Source organism: Schistocerca americana, chromosome 1 (genome assembly GCF_021461395.2).
Source record: "Schistocerca americana isolate TAMUIC-IGC-003095 chromosome 1, iqSchAmer2.1, whole genome shotgun sequence".
Classification (NCBI taxonomy): domain Eukaryota; kingdom Metazoa; phylum Arthropoda; class Insecta; order Orthoptera; family Acrididae; genus Schistocerca; species Schistocerca americana.
The window spans coordinates 1,247,936,852-1,247,953,882 of NC_060119.1; the positions used below are offsets into that span (position 1 = coordinate 1,247,936,852).

Consider the following 17,031-nt stretch of genomic DNA (forward strand, 5'->3'; position numbering starts at 1 on the left):
ATCAGTAGAAGTATCTGCAATCATAGCCGTTACTTCCTTTACAATCAGCAATACACAAGGGTTTGGTGTTTTCGTTGTGAGCATTGGGCAAGTTATTAACGGCATTTTGCCTAACACGTGAAGCAGTTTATTCGGTGACGAGTCGGTAGTGCTCTCAGGTTTTTACTTCAGAGCTTAAACTGTTACAAATGCAGATTAGTTTCAGAACGAAAATCTAAATGTTCAAATGTGTGTGAAATCGTATGGGAATTAACTGCTAAGGTCATCAGTCCCTAACCTTACACACTACTTAACCTAAATTATCCTAAGGACAAACACACACACCCATGCCCAAGGGAGGACTCGAACCTCCACCGGGACCAGCCGCACAGTCCATGACTGCAGAGCCCTAGACCGCTCGGCTAATCCCGCGCGGCCGAAAATCTAAAATAAGAAGTATGGAGTATGAATGGAAGACACAGATTTGTTGGAAGAGTTCTGGAAATGTTGGCTACATTCATGAAATACATAGCATGAAGACTTCGATTTGTTGGAACAGTTCTGGGAAAGTTCATCACATCCATAAAGACATCGCATAATATATCCTAGAATACTGATCAAATGTTTGGATGCCTTCACACTTAGATAATAACTGATCGGTGTATCCTACAGGAAACTGAAACAGATGTTCAAGGAAATTATACGGAAATCTTTTGAAGTAGAAGATGCTCTTCTCGCAAAAGCCCGTTGAGTGAATTTATAGAATCGTTATTTGAGAAAATTGCTCGAAGATTCTGCTGCCACCATCTCGTATCTGGTGTAGTAGTCGTGTGAGAAAGACTACAGCGCGAACAGACGCATATAGTAGATAGTCACTTCTCCCTCGCTCAGTACGATAATGGAAAAAGAAAAACTTGCTAATACTAGAACAAGATAACATCCGGCAAGGACTGTACAACTAACTGTTCTCTTCAGTATCTTTGTACATGGTAAAGTTACCTGTAATGCATTTTTCAGTGAAGGAATAACCAACGACAGAGATTAAGATTTCAACTTTTCTTAACGGAACTCGTTCCAGAACTCTACATCATATTGAGTCAAATCGGGGGAAATATAGAAGTTGTGGAACATCTGGGTCTGACATTACACTGTGAGTGACTGTGACTATCCATCATGTTCCGGCGTAAGGTTAAGCGCCGGTACGTCGGCCAGGAACATTACAGCAGAGAGGGCTGCGAGACGACGTCAGAAAATAGTACGCTCACGGACTCCTCTCTAGGGCGACACGGAGACAGGAGCTGCCGCTGCACGAAGAGAAGACATCGCCGAGGCCCAGATGAAGTCTAGGCAGTCTACGAGCGGTACAGCACTGACTTAGAAACTAAATTGTTTCGCTTGTGTTATGAATTGTATATACTGAAGAGACTGCTTATATTTCGTGTCACCCTTTGCTTGCGACATCCCATTGTAAATTTCTGAAAGTGTTGTCATTTGTCTTACTGTAATAAAAGTCTATTAATACAATTTGCTTGAATTGTTGTTAGCGATCCGAGAAAGCAAGTTTCCTAGGCACCCTGTATTACACGAGTTGGCAGAACACAACACATCAGAACAGCTGTTCTAAAAATGGGAGTCATTTTGAAAGCTTTATTCAAAACAAGCGCCACCGCTGTACACCTGCAGCTAGTTTCTTTTTATCCTAAACCCCACCACAACCGGTTCATTAAATAACCGAACACCCGTGTACGAAACGGTTTGAACAGCGTGATTACAAATGAGTTAATGTGTTCAATGTCTGATGTTAAGCATGTAAAATCTTCATGCTTGAAGAGACATATCGCTAATTGTATCGGTTTCTATTAGGAGGAGCGTCAAACATGTAATGCAACACTTTTTTCCTGATATCATGTTAGTTTTATTCAGCATTACAGTAGACCATTATATTCCCCACTATTATGGTTACAAAACTGTATTTTTCGACGTAGTCTCCGTTCACTACGACGGTCTTAGGCTGCCTTACTGGAAGGGCCTCTATGCCCGCATGCTGCCACTCTACTGGTCGACGTCTGAGCTAACATCTTGGTGCATCGATAGCCTCCCCATCAGTCACGTACTGCTTCTCGAGGAGTGTATCCTTCATTAAGACTAACAGATGGAATGCGGAAGGTGCTTGATACGGGCCGGAGGATGGCTGAGGAAGAACCGTTCAGTGAAGTTTTGTGGGCTCCTGTAAGGTGGGCAAACTTATGAGAGGCCTTCCGTTGTTGTGGGGAAGGAGAAGTTTGTTTGCATTTTTGCGGCGACGAACACATCGCAGTACTCTCAGCTGTGTCCAGTCGACCGGAATGTGGCACGTCGGACAGCTTTGGGTGACATTGTTGCGATGATGAGAGAGCATCGTCGAACGACTCACCGTGCTTTTGTTCACTGCCAGGTCTCCGAAGACATTCCGCAAGCCCCTATGAATATCTGCGACGTCCTTGTTGCTCGCCACGAGAAGTTCAATGAGAGCTCCCTGCTTGGAACGACCTTCAGTTCGAGACTCCATTTTGAAGACTGCGTATAGCGGCGACACCTATTGTAACTTCATAAAACTACAGGGGCTGAAGCGGGAAAACCGAAACTGGCAGAGAAGAAAATGTGTTGCATTATTCATTGAACGCCGCTCGCAGTTTCGGATTTTTCAGCCAGAGACTACTGAAAAACTCGAAACAAAAACTCACTGAAAGTCGCTAAATGGTCTCATTACCAAACACTGGATGAGTATAGTCTGGATAATTTGAGCTCCGTTTTAAGAAAAATTAGTTTCTGTTGCATCTCAGTCTTTACCACATCATATCTCGTGGACTAGGAGTATGTATGGTACAGCGATATAAATGAACAGGCACACTCTGCGGTGTATGTGGATACTTTCTATAAAGTGTGGTGCGAATAGAGTTACCAGTTAAGAAATACTTAAAGAAGTACTTTAAGTGTCATAACTGATACGGCAGTTTTACTGTATGAACAACCAAAATGTAAACAATAACATTTTCTTCCTTTTATTATTTTGTGCTGAGTCCTTAGCGAGAAAATTTTTCGAATAGATGTGAAATTAAGTGTAAAGTCTGTCATAAACCACTATGTCCTATAATTCCGCAACACTCGATATATGCAGTGTGGGAAATTTATACGTCATAAACTATACTGTTTAAAGACGTAGACAGCCCGCATCTCGTGGTCGTGCGGTAGCGTTCCCGCTTCCCACGCCCGGGTTCCCGGGTTCGATTCCCGGCGGGGTCAGGGATTTTCTCTGCCTCGTGATGGCTGGGTGTTGTGTGCTGTCCTTAGGTTAGTTAGGTTTAATTAGTTCTAAGTTCTAGGCGACTGATGACCTCAGCAGTTGAGTCGCATAGTGCTCAGAGCCATTTGAACCATTTGAAAAGACGTAGACAGGTTATACGTTTAATAGCTGACTGACTATGTTAAATCTGTAACGTTCTACATACATCAAAAAATGTTTTACATCACCCTGGTTCCCAGAACTCCTGAAGATAGACGTTGACTGTGGACATTGTATCACAGACACAGCCCCTTTGACTGCTCAGAGATGTCACTAAACCCGCTCAAAGATGTAAACAACCATGCATAAGAAGTGCCTATTAGACGGAGGGGTCCTACAGCCGATCAGTTCCGCTCATTCCACTAGGAAGGAGGTAAACGGCTCGTGTTGTCTGTAGTTCAACCATGCCTAGGCGGTCAATACCGCGGTTCGATGGCGTCTGCACCGTTACTTGGTTCCAGGAAGGGCTCTCAACAAGGGAAGTGTCCAGGCGTCTTGGAGTGAGCCAAAGCGATGTTGTTCGGACATGGAGAACATACAGAGAGACAGGAACTGCCGATGACATGCCTAGCTCAGGCCGCCCAAGGGCTACTACTGCAGTGGATGACCGCTACGTACGGATTATGGCTCGGAGGAACCCTGGACGGCAGCGCCACAATGTTGAATAATGCTTTCCGTCAAGCCACAGAACGTCGTGTTACGACTCCAACTGTGCGTAACAGGCTGCAAGATGCGCAACTTCACTCCTAACGTCCATGTCGAGGTCCATCTTTGCAACTACGACACCATGCTGCGCGGTACAGATGGGCCCAAAAACATGCCGAATGGACGGCTCAGGATTGGCATCACGTTCTCTTCACCGATGAGTGTCGCATATGCCTTCAACCAGAGAATCGTCGGAGAAGTGTTTGGAGGCACCCCGGTCGGGCTGAACGTGTAAGACACACTGTACAGCGAGCGCAGAAAGGTGGAGGTCCCCTGCTGTTTTGAGATGGCAATATCTGGGGGCGACATACGCCGCTGGTGGTCGCGGAACGACCGATAGTGCAACCATATCGGCAGCATATTGGCGAGGCATTCGTCTTCATGGACTTCAATTCGCGCTGCCATCGTGCACATCTTGTGAACGACTTCCTTAAGGATAACGACATCGCTCGACTAGAGTGGTCAGCATGTTCTCCAGACATGAACCCTATCGAACATGCCTGGGATGGATTGAAAAGGACTGTTAACAGACGACGTGACCCAACAACCACTCCGAGGTATCTACGCTGAATCGCCGTTGAGGAGTGGGACAATCTGGACCAACAGTGTCTTGATGAACTTGTGGATAGTAAGCCACGACGAATACAGGTATGCATCAGTGCAAGAGGACGTGCTACTGGATATTAGAGGTGCCGGTGTGTACAGCAATCTGGACCCCTACTTCTGAAGGTCTAGTATGTAGATGCCAGCAACATATCCAATAAATACTGGATAATTTTACATCACATAAATCCGTGTTATTCTAACGAAACACAAAATCTTGCTCGTCTAGTTCCACTTTGTTTTGAATTAAATTGTGTATCAGATTAGTGATTTAAACGATTTCTTAGGCGGCTCTGTGCATCGTAACTTTGGTCTTCAGTGAGCATATCAAAAAATGTGGATCCAGGAGTCAGAAATCTCCAACTATGGTCACATAATGCTTCATCAATTGTTATATTCAATCTGACTAAGAAATATCACTTGCGACAGTGAAGATATGCATTTTGTGGCTATCATTTGTAAACTAACCATCGTACCATACAGCATGTACCTGAACTCCACCGATGAGAGTGGGATATTTTTTGAGTTTTTAAGAACATCCAACGAGTTCCGGTTGGTTCGTTACGGAGTAATTGCATTTCTTTTGATTTCTAATCGTGTTTATCTTAGTATCTGTGCTGCACTGAAAATATCTACACAAGACGGCAAATGCCGAAAGTATGTCGTTATGTTTTGTCTCCAATCTTGTTCCAATCGCTCCTGTTAGTTGCATTTTAAAACATTAAGTCCCACTTTACTCGTCGCCCTGAACCTTGCATTCAGTACTGCTCCGCTCTGACTCGGGGCTGGTTTTCCGGCACTATCAGTTGTACAGTACCAGTGATGTACTGCAGTGTGGATACGTATTGATGCTGAGTTGGCCAGTTTCCAATCTCGTGAGTGGAAAAAGCGGCACAATGACGTTATACTGAGGTCTTCCCGCAGTGACGGCAGTTCCACAAGAGTGCACAGTTTTCGTCTGTAAGATATTTGCATTACTATATGTTTTTCTTTTCTTGAGCTTTTTGGCGATCGCATATTCCAGGCTTTTGGGCTGCTGTCTACGTTCTTGTCATTCTACGTTCTGCTGTCATACAAGCAAATTTGGTCATAATCTGACTAAGTCACAATTACATTATTACTCTGCCTCTGGATACAATGGACCCCTTATACCTAAATACTTAGAAAATTTCACGTTGGACACCGACTTCAAATTTCTCTTTTTTCCTCAAAGGCAATGTAGCAGCTCTTTTTTTGTTTCCGCTTTTTCGTCTAATAGGTGAAAGTTTGATTTCATTTTTTACACATTGACTGTCGTTGAAGGGTTTTACTTTTATTTAATATTGTCCCTGCAAAGTATTAGTTTGATTACTTTTAAAACCCAATGTTAAACGTGGATCACTACACGTATAGTCCTCCAAACTCTGAGAGAAAAAATCTTTAGTAGCTTTAATACCAATGTTTACAGATGACGATACTTTAACCTTTCGTTCAATTGTTTTAGATACGAAACGCTAGTTTGTTCTTGGCATAGATCACGTAAGCTTAACGTTTGTTAATCTAAGTTAAATTAATGTTCAAGACTTGTATTATGTTTCAAATTAACAACGTCAGTTTATTGACAAGAATTATTAATAAATACACTCCTGGAAATTGAAATAAGAACACCGTGAATTCATTGTCCCAGGAAGGGGAAACTTTATTGACACATTCCTGGGGTCAGATACATCACATGATCACACTGACAGAACCACAGGCACATAGACACAGGCAACAGAGCATGCACAATGTCGGCACTAGTACAGTGTATATCCACATTTCGCAGCAATGCAGGCTGCTATTCTCCCATGGAGACGATCGTAGAGATGCTGGATGTAGTCCTGTGGAACGGCTTGCCATGCCATTTCCACCTGGCGCCTCAGTTGGACCAGCGTTCGTGCTGGACGTGCAGACCGCGTGAGACGACGCTTCATCCAGTCCCAAACACGCTCAATGGGGGACAGATCCGGAGATCTTGCTGGCCAGGGTAGTTGACTTACACCTTCTAGAGCACGTTGGGTGGCACGGGATACATGCGGACGTGCATTGTCCTGTTGGAACAGCAAGTTCCCTTGCCGGTCTAGGAATGGTTGAACGATGGGTTCGATGACGGTTTGGATGTACCGTGCACTATTCAGTGTCACCAGTGGTGTACGGCCAGTGTAGGAGATCGCTCCCCACACCATGATGCCGGGTGTTGGCCCTGTGTGCCTCGGTCGTATGCAGTCCTGATTGTGGCGCTCACCTGCACGGCGCCAAACACGCATACGACCATCATTGGCACCAAGGCAGAAGCGACTCTCATCGCTGAAGACGACACGTCTCCATTCGTCCCTCCATTCACGCCTGTCGCGACACCACTGGAGGCGGGCTGCACGATGTTGGGGCGTGAGCGGAAGACGGCCTAACGGTGTGCGGGACCGTAGCCCAGCTTCATGGAGACGGTTGCGAATGGTCCTCGCCGATACCCCAGGAGCAACAGTGTCCCTAATTTGCTGGGAAGTGGCGGTGCGGTCCCCTACGGCACTGCGTAGGATCCTACGGTCTTGGCGTGCATCCGTGCGTCGCTGCGGTCCGGTCCCAGGTCGACGGGCACGTGCACCTTCCGCCGACCACTGGCGACAACATCGATGTACTGTGGAGACCTCACGCCCCACGTGTTGACCAATTCGGCGGTACGTCCACCCGGCCTCCCGTATGCCCACTATACGCCTTCGCTCAAAGTCCGTCAACTGCACATACGGTTCACGTCCACGCTGTCGCGGCATGCTACCAGTGTTAAAGACTGCGATGGAGCTCCGTATGCCACGGCAAACTGGCTGACACTGACGGCGGCGGTGCACAAATGCTGCGCAGCTAGCGCCATTCGACGGCCAACACCGCGGTTCCTGGTGTGTCCGCTGTGCCGTGCGTGTGATCATTGCTTGTACAGCCCTCTCGCAGTGTCCGGAGCAAGTATGGTGGGTCTGACACACCGGTGTCGATGTGTTCTTTTTTCCATTTCCAGGAGTGTAGGTTCACTCATACGATCTCATTCAAAGAAGTTCTTTAATTAGATGTCTAAGTAGGATTCCCGCTAGCATCATAGATGTTAGATAATATCCTGTGACTTTCGGTAAAATAAATTATTTCTATTTAATAACGGCAAACTGTCATTAACTATGATCACTAGTCGCGTGAAGTTAAAGTTTCCCACTATCACAATTCAATGTCCGAATCCGGTTAAAATTCTCAATTCAGTAAAGCGTTTAAATACTCACGCGAATTGACATTAAAGCCAAAGAGATTACTATTCACCTTCCCGTTTATCTAACCTGATAAATGTCCAAATTAAAGTCTTGAATTGACAATCCACAAAAACAATCTCGTCGCCATCTATTCTTGATACCCGTTTAATAAAGTCCCAATTGTTGTTCTCTAAAGCTGTACGTCCTAAAGAACTTCCGAACTAGAACAGACTAGAGACTGGAGTATCGTAATTACAACGTATGGCTATTTATACTTTAATCAACACTTTCTTTGGTGTCCAACACCTACGTTCTATGACTATAATATTGATTTTCTTACGTATTGGAATAACTAATATTTTAATATTTTCTACTGTTTTTCCGCCTTCCCATGTTTCTAAAATTTATAATTAAATTTTCCTCTTCTTTTGCTTTCTATACTAGATATTTACCTCTATTTGTTTTTTTATTTATTTTTCGTAATTACTACTTGTGGAGGGACTTGGGCCATTTTGTGAATTGATATTTTAAGGACATGGGAGCTAATTTGGGAGCTATTTTTGTTTTTTCAACACCGAGAGGCGCTCTAGGTTTTATAGCAACCGGCGTCTCCCGATGCACGAATTGTGTCTGGTGTTCACGGCAGATGTCGTTTCGCTTTTGTTTACAGAGGCGACAGGCGGGATGCCGCCACGGCTGACGCAGCGCTCGATGACGTCACTGACAGTGGAGCAGGGACAGCACGTGACGCTGGGTTGTGCCGCGCAGGGGCACCCACCGCCCACCTTCTCGTGAGTACACTCCCAGACATCATTTGTACGTGATATCGCCGAAAGGTAGGCAGACTGCGAGACAGAAAGCTGAACCAGACTGGTATCGGATCTGCAGTAACTGAGTGAACATCAGCCCACTAAACTACCGTCTCAGAATGATACCAGGCCGTTTCCCAGTTCCGCTAATATTGCATTCAATTCCCCTGTCCTCTCTTCAGACACAAGACAACCAAAGAAAATTTACACAGTTGGCCTACAGATGACTACACGGCGATCGCTGGCCGTCTTCGTGATGTGGAACTTTCAACGACGAGTCCTAGTATTTCTGTACGGAATCATAATTCCAGAAGAGATTTCACTTTTTTTTTATATGGACATCAATCTTCTGGCTGGTTTGAAGTAGTGCGACATCTTCTCCTGGCCCAACCTACTCATCTCAAGTTAGCACTTGCACCCACATCCTCAGTTACTTGTTGCATAGGTATATCACAATCTCCACCTTACTTACCATTCTTCGAGTCTCTTCTGCTCCAGCTTTTCCAACCGTCACTCACAACGATCCAACGCTGTGCTCTGAACGTACATTCTCGGAAACTTCTTCCTCAAATTAAGGCTATGTCATACTAGAAGAACTCCTTTGGCCAGAAAATCTCTCTTTACCTGTTCTTGTCTGCTTTTTTTACGTTCTCCTTGCTTCGTCTGTCACGTATTATCTTCCTTCCAAGCAGCAAGATTCCTTCACTTCATCTACCTTGTAGCCTCGGATTATGACAAGTTTATAGCTGATCACAATTCTGATGCTCCTCATTATTTTCGTCATTCTTCGCTTTACCATCAGTCTGCGGTCGTTACTCCAGACTGTTTATCCCTGCCATGTCCTGTAATTCTTCTTCACTTTCACTAAGGGAAGTTATATCAGCGAATCTCGTAATCGATATCATTTCACCCTAAATTTTAATATCACTCGTAAAGCTTTGTTTTATTTCCCTCATAGTTTCTTCGATGAACAGATTGAGCAGTACGCACGAAAGACAGCATCCTTGTCTTCTGGTCATTTAATCTAAGCACTTCCTTCTTGGTCTCCATTCTTATTAGCCCCCCTTGGGTTTTCAACATATTGTATTTCCCCGTTTTCCCTTCCGCTTACTCCTACTTTTCTGATATTTGAATATCTTGCACCATTTTACATGTTCGAACACTTTTTGTAGGCCGATAAATCCAATGAAGTGCCTTGATTTTCATTAAATCTTGTATCCATTATTCAGCACAACGTCTGAAATGCCTCTGTCGTGCTTTTACCTTTCCTGAGATCAAGGTGATCGTCGTCCAACATGTCTTCAGTTTTCTTTTCCATTCTTCTTTATATGATTCTTGTCAGCAACTTTGATGCGTGAGTTGTTAAGCTAACTGTACGGCAGTTCTGCCCTTGCGATCTTCGGGATGATATTTTTCCGAAAGTGTGTTCTTATGTTTGGACTCTCACATGCTACAAAACGACGTGAGTAGTTGTTTCTTTAGCATATGCTTCAACGATTTTAGAACTTTCGAAAGAAAGTTACTTGCGCCTTCCTTTTTATTTGATCGAAAGTCTTCCAAAATTCTGTTATACTATGGCTCCACTGGCCCGTATGTCTTCCACATGGACTCCCATTTCTTGTTCAGTCACGTCATCAGACAGTTACTTGTAGAGGCCTTAAGTGTATTGCTCCATCTATTCGCTCTATCCTCTGAGTTTAACAGTGAAATTCCTTTTGCACTCATAATTGTGTCGCCCTTGCTTGTAATTTCATCAAACGTTATTTAAACCCGCCTGTGTGTTGAATCTGTTTTCAATAAGACCATTTCTTCTTCATTTTTTCTTCACACTTTTTCACCAAGCAATATCGCTTAATCTTCCCTGCACTTCCTATTTATTTCACACCTGGCTTTTCCTGAGCACTTTTAGACTTCCTTCATCCCTCGATCATACTACTACAATGCCGTTTTGCATGAACAAACATCAAGACACCTGCTTTCGACAAGGCAGCCATAACATTATGGTTCATCAACAAATCATTGTGCATCAGTTTTGCTTTTCCGATACCTACCTACACACACGACGTTCTGTAGCCAAGAACAGTTTCTTGCATTGCCTGCCTTTTGCGAATGCTTTTAGAGTGAGCAGAAATAACGACAATAGTTGCCTTGTGATCCACTGAAAGTCTAGTCCTGGACACAGCCCAAGTTCATTGCATGAAAGATTATCGTTCATGGCATCCGATGGGAACCACCTAAAGTGTGTTTTTAGAGACCATGTTTAGTTCGGATAAAACTGACGCTTCTCGTAATAGTCCTTCTCGTCAATGAAATAATCGATTTGGAACAAGAAATATTATTCCCTGGTTAAAAGTGTGGGCGCCACCGCAAGTCAATGTAACTTTTACTTTATTTCACATGTTTCACACGGTCAACGCAAGCAGCTTCAGTACTGTGCATATACGATGTGTTACACTACCACAAAATAAGATAAGTTCGCAGATTCAACTTACAAGTTTATAACTTACATTATGTAGCCAAGGGGCACACGTTACACATATCGGGATTTGTATAATATAGCAGTCACACTTTAAAATAGAATAAATTGGTTGCGTTGAGATGAAGTGAACTCTCTGGCGGTGTATAGCGCAGCCGTCATACGTAAAATGGAGTACGATGGTTATATACAGCCAAAGTAAACTCTCTGCTTAACTGTACACAACCAATGTAACCAGTTTTATGTATGGAGGAGCAACTGTACACAGCCCGATATTTGTAACCTGAGGCCCTCGCCTACTAACGTAATATATCACTTTGTAACTTTAATCTGTGAATTTATCTTATTTTCAAATTCAAATGGCTCTAAGTACTATGGGACTTAATATCTGAGGTCATCAGCCCCCTAGACTTAGAACTACGTACACCTAACTAACCTAAGGACATCACACACATCCATGCCCGACGCAGGATTCGAACCTGCGACTGTAGCAGCAGCGCGGTTCCGGACTGAAGCGCCTAGAACCGCTCGGCCACAGCGGCCGGCTATCTTATTTTATGGTGGTGTAACACATTGTATTTCCACAGTAACACATCGTATTTCCACAGTTTTGAAGGTACTCGTGCCGGTCAAGTGAAACTTGTAAAATAAAGAAAAAGTTACATGGGACTTGCGGCGTCTCCAAAACTTTAATTTCTAACGGTCGCTATTCCTCCACAGGAATTGAAAATCTATCAATTAATCGTAGTAATTTGATTATATTCACAGATAAAATATTGTTTTTTTATGTTCTCAAATCCTCCATATCCTTTTGTTAGTCTCCTGAAATTGTTCAAACTCATGTACATATATTAATCCTACAAGCTGGAGCCACAGAGTTAGCGTCAATTCGGCTGGGAAGAATATCGTATTTAGCGCAATGCACGAAAATTTGATGGCTAATAGCCAGCAAAGTTATAATCAATTTTTAATCTAATAAAATTTACCCGAAGCAGGACTCTGTGTTGCCTCACCGTGGACCAACAAATCCTCCGAGTCGTGAGTTCAGGATAATTTCATGGAAAATTAAATAATCTGTGAAAGTTCCTTTCCTAATAACCTATTACATGAGTTATTATTGGCGAATAAATAAAACAGTGGGCTCTCTGACACTTAATGTCCCAATGCAGATTTATTCAAATCAGCAGTTCACAATAAATTTGATAATTCAATCACGTACAACTATTTTCCATCAAACCTAGGAAGAGTGATTTTTACACACGTCTGATCTCTATCGAATATCACAATAGAAGCAACTTTTCTTTCTCTATTTCGGAAGTCATGAATAATAGTCGCACATTACAGATAATTCTGAGGACAATGCCTCTGAAATACACTTTGTGATCACCACCATCTACGGGGCATAGCGAATACGACCGATACGCTACACAACGGAAGAAAAATTAAGGGTATATGATATCACACAACATACATATGAACTAAACTAAACTCAGCCCGAACATGCCATGAAGGCCGAACGGTACCGACCGGCCACCTTGTCATCCTCAGCCCCCAGGCGTCTCTGGATGCGGATATGGAGTGGCATGTGGTCAGCACACCGCTCTCCCAGCCGTATGTCAGTTTACGAGACCGGAGCCCCTACTTCTCAAACAAGTAACTCCTCAGTTTGCCTCACAAGGGCTGAGTGCACCCCGCTTGCCAACAGTGCTCGGCAGACCGGATGGTTACCCATCCAAGTGATAGCCAAGCCCGACAGCCCTTAACTTCGGTGATCTGACGGGAATCGGTGTTACCGCTGCGGAAAGGCCTCTGGCAGGTACGTATGAAGGGAGAATAATTAAAAGGGACTGCTCAAGCAATATTTTTATTATGATGTCATTCCTTATAGCTCTGTGATTCATTCTCACACGGTCACTTAGAAAAATTAATGAATTACTGTGCTAGTAAACCCCTTACGTTAGTTGATTTTCAAACTGCTGAGCAAAACTGAACGTACTCAGACATTTCTCTCTTTACTTATTCTGATCGTCACTAAACTGACACACAATATTGTTAGCGCAACGCAATCTGACTTTTAATAATCGCTACAAAAGAATGGCCCTGACTAACAATAACCTATACCATGAATCACTTGTTGTTGTTGTTGTGGTCTTCAGTCCTGAGACTGGTTTGATGCAGCTCTCCATGCTACTCTATCCTGTGCAAGCTTTTTCATCTCCCAGTACGTACTGCAGCCTACATCCTTCTGAATCTGCTTAGTGTATTCATCTCTTGGTCTCCCTCTACGATTTTTACCCTCCACGCTGCCCTCCAATACTAAATTGGTGATCCCTTGATGCCTCAGAACATGTCCTACCAACCGATCCCTTCTTCTGGTCAAGTTGTGCCACAAACTTCTCTTCTCCCCAATCCTATTCAATACTTCCTCATTAGTTATGTGATCTACCCATCTAATCTTCAGCATTCTTCTGTAGCACCACATTTCGAAAGCTTCTATTCTCTTCTTCTCCAAACTATTTATCGTCCATGTTTCACTTCCATACATGGCTTCACTCCATACGAATACTTTCAGAAATGACTTCCTGACACTTAAATCAATACTGGATGTTAACAAATTTCTCTTCTTCAGAAACGCTTTCCTTGCCATTGCCAGCCTACATTTTATATCCTCTCTACTTCGACGATCATCAGTTATTTTGCTCCCCAAATAGCAAAACTCCTTTACTACTTTAAGTGCCTCATTTCCTAATCTAATTCCCTCAGCATCAAACGACTTAATTAGACTACATTCCATTATCCTTGTTTTGCTTTTGTTGATGTTCATCTTATATCCTCCTTTCAAGACACTGTCCATTCCATTCAACTGCTCTTCCAAGTCCTTTGCTGTCTCTGACAGAATTACAATGTCATCGGCGAACCTCAAAGTTTTTATTTCTTCTCCATGAATTTTAATACCTACTCCGAATTTTTCTTTTGTTTCCTTTACTGCTTGCTCAATATACAGATTGAACAACATCGGGGAGAGGCTACGACCCTGTCTTACTCCCTTCCCAACCACTGCTTCCCTGTCATGCCCCTCGACTCTTATAACTGCCATCTGGTTTCTGTACAAATTGTAAATAGCCTTTCGCTCCCTGTATTTTACCCCTGCCACCTTTAGAATTTGAAAGAGAGTATTCCAGTCAACATTGTCAAAAGCTTTCTCTAAGTCTACAAATGCTAGAAATGTGGGTTTGCCTTTCCTTAATCTTTCTTCTAAGATAAGTCGTAAGGTCAGTATTGCCTCACGTGTTCCAGTGTTTCTACGGAATCCAAACTGATCTTCCCCGAGGTTGGCTTCTACTAGTTTTTCCATTCGTCTGTAAAGAATTCGTGTTAGTATTTTGCAGCTGTGACTTATTAAGCTGATAGTTCGGTAATTTTCACATCTGTCAACACCTGCTTTCTTTGGGATTGGAATTATTATATTCTTCTTGAAGTCTGAGGGTATTTCGCCTGTTTCATACATCTTGCTCACCAGATGGTAGAGTTTTGTGAGGACTGGCTCTCCCACGGCCGTCAGTAGTTCCAATTGAATATTGTCTACTCCGGGGGCCTTGTTTCGACTCAGGTCTTTCAGTGCTCTGTCAAACTCTTCACGCAGTATTTCATCTTCATCTACATCCTCTTCCATTTCCATAATATTGTCCTCAAGTACATCGCCCTTGTATAGACCCTCTATATACTCCTTCCACCTTTCTGCTTTCCCTTCTTTGCTTAGAACTGGGTTTCCATCTGAGCTCTTGATATTCATACAAGTCGTTCTCTTATCTCCAAAGGTCTCTTTAATTTTCCTGTATGCGGTATCTATCTTACCCCTAGTGAGAGAGGCCTCTACATCCTTACATTTGTCCTCTAGCCATCCCTGCTTAGCCATTTTGCACTTCCTGTCGATCTCATTTTTGAGACGTTTGTATTCCTTTTTGCCTGTTTCACTTACTGCATTTTTATATCACTTACCTCACAAAAATCTTCATTACTCGAACTACTGCAATACAGCGAGCGCCAATACTGCCAGCTAAATAAAAGATTCTAACTACTGAACTCACTAACTACTGATAGGCATAGTTAGTAAATGAAAGATTTTGATAAAGAACAAACAATGTATTTACCTTAATAGTGTTCAAAAGTCATAATATATATAGCAGTTCATGACATCCATTCTTACAAATTTACTGTCTCTGATGGACACACGTCCAGATCATCCGCTCTCAAAACTCCGCCATTTCTCTCCCCACATTCACCACTGCTGGTGGCTCACCTCCAACTGCGCAACGCTACGCGCTGTTAACATCCAACTGCCCAATAGCGAATATTACAACAATGCCAACCAGCCACAGACTCCACACAGCACAGCCAATGATTTTTATACAGAGCGCTAAGTGGCCTTACCAACATAAAAACCTAAACAACCTACTTACAATTCAAAAGTTCAAATGTATGTGTATTCCTAAGGGACCAAACTCCTGAGGTCATAGGTCCCTAGACTTACACACTACTTAAACTAACTTATGCTAAGAACAACACACACACCTATGCTTCAGGGAGGACTCGAACCTCCGTCGAGACGGGCCGCGCAGTCCGTGACATGGCGCCTCAAACCTCGTGGCCACTCCGCACGCCTATGACTCATTCCGTCGCCTAACTATCTATAATATGTGCATACGTATTAACCCAATGACGGACCTTGTCAGCACAATGAGATGTCGTGGGGCATGCTGTTCGTTGGCTCACATACCTACAACCTATGTGAGGCAGGCAACGCAGACTGCCACTTCACACTACAGAAGTGACTCACCATCTGATGTGCCTTACTCGCTCCAAAGCAACCACAGAAATCGCATTTTTCACTGAAGTGCTAGCTCATTCAGCTGCCTGGTTTATATTTGTAATTTATCATGCCTCTGTAGCCAGAGGCACATGTAGACTAATTAATTTACAATTGTTGATCTTCCGCCCACGCCAGATGACTTCCAGACAGTTTTAACAATTGTTTAATACCCTCGTTTCCTGGAAAATACAAATTAAACATGCATTTTTATTCATTATAGTTTGATGGGGTTCACTATTGGACACTTTTCTTCGTATAGTCTGTACCAAGTCTATAAATTTTTATGTTGTAGGTGTAGTCATATAGCCAACAATCATTAAACGTGTCACAGAGCACAGGAGGGTCCGTACATAATGTGGAATCCAGCATGGGCCTAGAGAAAGTAAAAATTACTTTTCTTTGAAAGTTCATTCAGTATAAGTTTAGTTTATGTCTTTCATTATGAAAAAAAAACACTCTTTGGATATTCTCCAGTATTAATCACTGTTCCCTTGATTCTTTTTACTTTATGTCATCAATTAGTTACTGTTCTAATTTTGTAGATTTTGTACATTTGCACTGCAGTACTATCGTCAAAATCCATACTTTATTCAGAAGTAATGAACATGATAGTAATATTGAATAGCACTGACTTTATATAAACACAGCACGGAAATGGAAATGAGCGTTTGGCGTCATTGGCCGGAAGGCCCCTTACTGGGCAGGTCCGTCCGCCTTGGTGCAGGTCTTATTACATTCGACGTCACATTGGGCAACCTGCGCGCGGATGGGGATGAAATGATGATGAAGACAACTCAACTCCCAGTCCCTGACCGGAGAAAACCCCCTACCCAGCCGGGAATCGAACCCGGGCCCCTTAGGAGGGCAGTCCGTCACGTTGACCATTCAGCTATCTGGGCAGACAACACAGCACGGAACAATGATTTGAGTGAAAGTAGAAATCCGATTTGAACAATGTGACAAGTAGGACTTTGAACAAATTTAAATAGGAATTATAAATTTCAGCACGTTAATAATATGAA

General features: G+C 43.2%; 1 protein-coding gene across 1 annotated transcript in view; it reads left to right on the plus strand.

The window, feature by feature from the left end:
- Positions 1-17,031, plus strand: part of LOC124598566 (Down syndrome cell adhesion molecule-like protein Dscam2) — a 366,134-nt gene that overhangs the window by 104,628 nt on the left and 244,475 nt on the right. The window contains exon 4 of the mRNA XM_047136009.1: positions 8,525-8,645. Coding sequence (XP_046991965.1) covers positions 8,525-8,645 — 121 coding nt within the window. The remainder of the gene's footprint in view (positions 1-8,524; positions 8,646-17,031) is intronic.